The 5,094-nt window shown below is 46.1% G+C and overlaps 1 protein-coding gene across 1 annotated transcript; it reads left to right on the top strand.

The window, feature by feature from the left end:
* Positions 1 to 418: 418 nt before the first annotated feature.
* On the top strand, positions 419 to 4,701 carry LOC119277418 (probable serine/threonine-protein kinase PBL1). The gene is made up of 5 exons (XM_037558696.1): positions 419 to 647; positions 1,675 to 2,328; positions 3,121 to 3,378; positions 3,498 to 3,617; positions 3,817 to 4,701. Exons 2-5 carry the CDS (start codon positions 1,696 to 1,698, stop codon positions 4,441 to 4,443), a joined length of 1,638 nt encoding a protein of 545 aa, XP_037414593.1. The 5' UTR covers positions 419 to 647; positions 1,675 to 1,695; the 3' UTR covers positions 4,444 to 4,701.
* The last annotated feature ends 393 nt before the right edge of the window (positions 4,702 to 5,094 follow it).

Below are 5,094 nucleotides of genomic sequence, written 5' to 3'. Positions count from 1 at the left end.
TATAGCTGAAGGGAAAAAATTGCATCAATAAAAATTTCGGCACACATATTTTTTGTACACCAATAAAAAATGTTTACATTCATGGTTTACATACGCCTATAAATGCAAAAGAAAACATATTTTTGAGGCCCTAATTCCAAATACCAGCTCCCATGGGATCCGGGATTCAAAACAGCTTTTTGTTCGGTCTTTTTTCTTCCGGTGGTTAACTAGTTTTCACGCTTTCACCAGCTCCAAAACCGCGAGTATACTACCATGGAGTAAAATACAAAACAAGGAGCCCCAAGCATTTCTGCGACCGCGAAAAGAGGGCGGTTTGGAAAAATGCGGCAGGAGCAGGGTGGAATATAAAAATCCGCCTCGCCTCGGAGTTGCTATCGCCACATCTCCGGCTTTGACCAGTGCCCACCCCTGCTGCCGCTTCTTCTTACTCCATCCCCTCCCTCTTCTCTCTCACCTCCATTCTTTACTTTTCTCCCCCCTCTCAGCAGCTCCTCCTCCTGCTACTATATCCTCCCTCGCCCCGCCATTCGCTCTCCTCGTCTCGCCCCACCCCCGTCGTCCTCCTCCCGCCCCAGACGCCAGCCTCCGCCCGAGGAGCGCGCGAGGCTCGTCCCATTTCTCAGGCGCCGGAGCGGCTTCCACAGGTGCGATCTTGGTCCATGTCTGTTCTGTTTGCTGTTTGTACGGGCGCTTCTTCAGCCCCTTGTTTGCCGTTCATGCCGCGAGTTCCGGAGCTGCTCGGCCTGGATCTCTCTCCATTTGGGCCGGCTCAAAGGCGCGGCTGGTACGTTTGACCGTTTCCTCGCCCGCGCCCCTCGCATTGTAGATTTCGGGGGACGGAGGCTCAGGATTCGGCGTGCATGCTGATTTTCGAGCGAGATACGCGATGCCTTGAGCGTTTTGGTGACCCCCGCTTGGCGATTCTCGGCTTGCCGGCCATGAGCTGCGGCTCATTACGATTACGACCGCCTACTGGTCAAATGTTCCGGTTAATCCGGGGTCGGCTATTTCTTGGCTGGGTTTGGTGGGGTCAATTACCCAGCTGAGCATGGTTGCTTATTTTAGCTGGTCTCTTGACCCAGTTTGTTATTTGGCCAGATTAGGTGAGGGCTCTGACCATTCAACTCCGTTCCTGCCGAGTTGGTGGCTTGATAGATAGTACTAGTAGTAGTAGTTGCTGTGGGCATGCGCAATTTCTGCGAAGCTGCATCGGAGACGAAATTAATAATGGACGGTGTTTGGAAATTGAATGTGGCGCCTATGGACCAATGCGCCGAACCAGCCAGGCCACGTATCTTTGGTCCTAGCTGGTGTCCGGGGGTAGATCAGTTCTTGGGACGGTAGAAGTAATTTCTACTCCTCCGGCAATGATTTTTGGAGGCTTCACTTCAGTAGAGGAATTTAGTTGTTTCACAAAAGTAAAATATAAACAGATCAATTCATAGGCGTTGTACTTAATCGGAAAAATCATAGCTGGGTTGGCTGCTCGTGCGAGACCTTGGTGCCTTTTTGTAGCTTAGGTGTACTGGATCAATCTTTAAGCAACACAGATGCGGTCCACCACAGCTTTTTTTTTTGTGATTTGCCAACTGCTAACCGCTGTAGTGCAATGCAGGACCAGTTACTTTTGCTACTATATGCTAATTCATCAACCTATTTCAAATTCTGCAGGAGCTTTTCGTGGGTGTGCATATGATGGGCTGCTTCACCGGCCTGAGGTCCAAGAAGAAGAAGAGCCCTCTTGTTGCAAGCAAGAAGCACGGCGATGCAAGGGACACATCCCTGAGGCTCCCGGAGCCTGAAGCTCATGTGCCATCTTTGCAATCAGCGCCTCCAAGTTTCAGGAACAGGGCAAAGATCTGCCAATCGGCCAATAAAGTCTCTTACAGCAGGGCACGTGTGCTGTCTGCTCCCTCGAGCCTGATTCTGGTTGATCAGGATGGCCTTCCGTATGCCGAATTTGATGATCAGGATGATTCTAGGTGCAAGGGAGGAGCTATTAAGGCACATCGATTTTCAAATCCACTGCCCCTTCCTCTTCCCTCACCAGAAGGCAGTTCTTTGAGGAACTTTGGTAGCTTCAAGGCTATCAATGCAAGTGGACCACTTGAGGTTTCAGGTCCTCTCCCACTGCCTCCAAAGAGGTCTGATGGGCTTAAGAACTTCTCGTATGATGAGATTTCTACTGCTTGCCAGTGGTTTTCTAGTGATCAGTGTGTGTCCGAAACTCAGACTTTGACATCATACAAGGCATCGTTCAGGGATGATTTTGTTGAACCAAAGAAGATGGAAGCAATAGTTGCCCGATTACTCCCATCCAACCAGGTACTATTCTCTATAAAGTTTCATGGTAATACTTTCCCTTCTTATTTTGGATGTTACGGTCATGGAGGTTTCCCTCACAGTTTTGCTAGTCCGGCCTGTTCACCAACACACTTTCTGGCACACCTACTATATTTTTTTTCTTTCCATGTGATAACTTGGAGAAATTTGCCTATCCACCATGAATGTATTACGTTTGCAGTATCTGTTCTGTTTACAAAGCTGAACTTAGGCTAGAGTGGCCTGCTGTTTACATCTAGGCATGTGATTTATGCTTTGATGCAACTCTGCCCCCTGTAGAAATAGGCTGATTTTAATTTTGCAAATACAACTTAGGACCATAACATAGCACGCTTTGAAGGCAGACAATGTGTTTGATAGTCCTTGTTCTCTTCACTATGAGATATTTGTACCCCTTCATGATCAATCTTGGCTTTATCACTTGTGAGCTGTTCGTTCACTAGCAATGTTCTTTTGGGAGGTGGTGTTTCATGCTTTCTCTTGCACACAATTTAGTGGGGATTTACTTTCTCCAAGGTAGATGACTTTGCCTAATGATCCTTGGTAATGTCCCGTCCAGCTTTACTGGATGTCGACATTTAAGGAATCTCCAAAAAAAAAACTAGTAGTCTGAGATTGTTGGTTAGACCTTCTAGATACTGGACACCTTTCACCATTTTAGAGAAATTGCCCACCTACGTGCCATGGCTACTATGTTTCTTGGATCATCCTGTTGTAATATTGAAAATTTGACTAATGAGGCACTGATGCAATATATTTTTCACCATTCTGCAGAGTTTCAAAGAATTTAAGGCGCAAGTAAATACGTTGGCATCACTTCAACATCCCAATTTATGTAAACTCATCGGCTATCATGCAAGAGATGAATCTAATGAAAGGATGTTGGTCTATGAGCGGCTCCATCATGGCAGTTTAGACAGGTTACTCTTTGGAAGACCGGAAGGTCGTTTGATGGACTGGTCTACACGTTTGAAGGTTGCCCTTGGTGCTGCTAAAGGTCTAGCTTTCCTACACGATGAAGGACCCTTTCAGGTAACTTAATCCAAACCCTTTGACATGACCACGAAGTTATGGTTTAAATTTACCATGTTCTCTTGCACTTTGTTTGATAATTATTTCTTATATATTTTAACATGCATTTCTATTTACAGGCGATGTATGATGACTTCTCAACCTCAAACATCCAAATAGAGAAAGATTTCACTGCAAAGCTGTCGGGATATGGTTGTGTTGGCTTCAATTCTGAGGAGGAAAGATCTAAGGCATCTGTGGTAAGTTCCTTTTGAAATTTGAAAACTGTAGGTCATATAGGTCATAGGTTCACACAGCATGTTCCTTCACAGTTTACATTGGTTCTGGCTTGCATGCTTTTAATGCAGTAAAAAAGATGGAAATAATATTAATACATCGCATTATGTTCATTTACTTGTCAACATCCCAATGCTTACGGGAGATGTTATTCTTGGGCAGACTGCTACAAACCTCTCAGAGGAAACCTTGGAGAAAGGGGCACTGACTCCCAAGAGCAACGTATGGAGCTTTGGAGTCGTCTTGCTCGAGCTAATAACAGGAAGGAAGAACCTTGATGTACGTTCCACCAAAGAAGAACGTAATATTGTCAAGTGGGGTAGGCCTTTCCTCACGGATGATAGTCGTCTATCCCTCATCATGGATCCCCGTATAAAAGGACGCTTTCCTCCCAAGGCTGCTAGGACGGTGGCAGACATCATTCTGAAGTGCCTTCATAGGGATCCATCCGAAAGGCCTACGATGAGGGCCGTCGTGGAGTCTCTAGCAAGCGTCCAGGACATAAAGGTCCCCTGCCGGTATCCTCTTCAAGTACCGTCCGCCGCACCGAGGAAAGTGATGCTAAAATCTACGAGTCTCAATGGCATTGTTCCTCAACATCCTGTGATGACCTTCTCGCCGTCGCCTCCTTCGCGCAACCAACACCTGGTGTCACCGAGATCATCGACGTCCGCATTACTTCCCCCAAGGAACTGCTCTTCCATCATCACCCTGGACTACCCCAGGGTAAGCTCGGTCAAGAAATTGCCTTCTGGTATCACGCGGAGACCTGGTGTCGAGGGTTTTTGATTGTCCATATAATGTCGGATTTTCTTCTCTTTGCCTTGATTTATTTGTTGTTTTGGTTAGCCTAGCGAGTGATCTCAGTGCTATGTGATATATGTTGCAAGGACATGTGAAAAAGGGCAGAGTGAAGTGTAGATAGTAGAACCAGCTTGTAGATACTTGTCGTTCTCTGATTGGATGGGGTCATGGAAGAAGTGTGTGTTGAGTGGGGCTTGTAACCCCACTATGCAATAAACGTGGGTTGGTTGGTTGGTCGGTATATGTGCTCGCCGTCAAACATTTCAGCTATTTCCTCTCTTGAATGCTAAGTTTTGTTGCTGCTAGTCGTGGAATAATAGCAGCAGTCTGCTGAATGTTCTGATGTCCACACGTTGATATCATGTTGCAGCAGCCGGTTAGAGATGTTGAATTCCATTCTGTGGAAATTTGATTTCTCCGTTGCAATTGTTGACCATGACCAGCCTACTTGCTTTTTAATCTAGTGATAATGCATTAACGTTTTGCAGATTGGATTGGCACAGTAATATAATGCTGATGATGTGTCATAAGTGGTGAAAATATTTGGTTTTGCTAGTTCTCGACCTCATCGTCACGTCCACGGTGCAGGCTACACGGAGGTGATTAAGCCATGGAGTTCCTTTTCTTCATCTTTTT

The sequence above is a fragment of the Triticum dicoccoides genome, chromosome 3B (genome assembly GCF_002162155.2).
Source record: "Triticum dicoccoides isolate Atlit2015 ecotype Zavitan chromosome 3B, WEW_v2.0, whole genome shotgun sequence".
Lineage (NCBI taxonomy): Eukaryota > Viridiplantae > Streptophyta > Magnoliopsida > Poales > Poaceae > Triticum > Triticum dicoccoides.
This window is presented reverse-complemented; position numbering and strand designations above follow the sequence as displayed.

Excerpts from the sequence above, each read along its gene's own strand:
- LOC119277418 (XM_037558696.1), top strand. The coding sequence starts at position 1,696 with ATGATGGGCTGCTTCACCGGCCTGAGGTCCAAGAAGAAGAAGAGCCCT. Across the intron at positions 2,329-3,120 it reads GATTACTCCCATCCAACCAG|AGTTTCAAAGAATTTAAGGC; the intron begins GTACTATTCTCT and ends ACCATTCTGCAG. Across the intron at positions 3,618-3,816 it reads AAAGATCTAAGGCATCTGTG|ACTGCTACAAACCTCTCAGA; the intron begins GTAAGTTCCTTT and ends ATTCTTGGGCAG.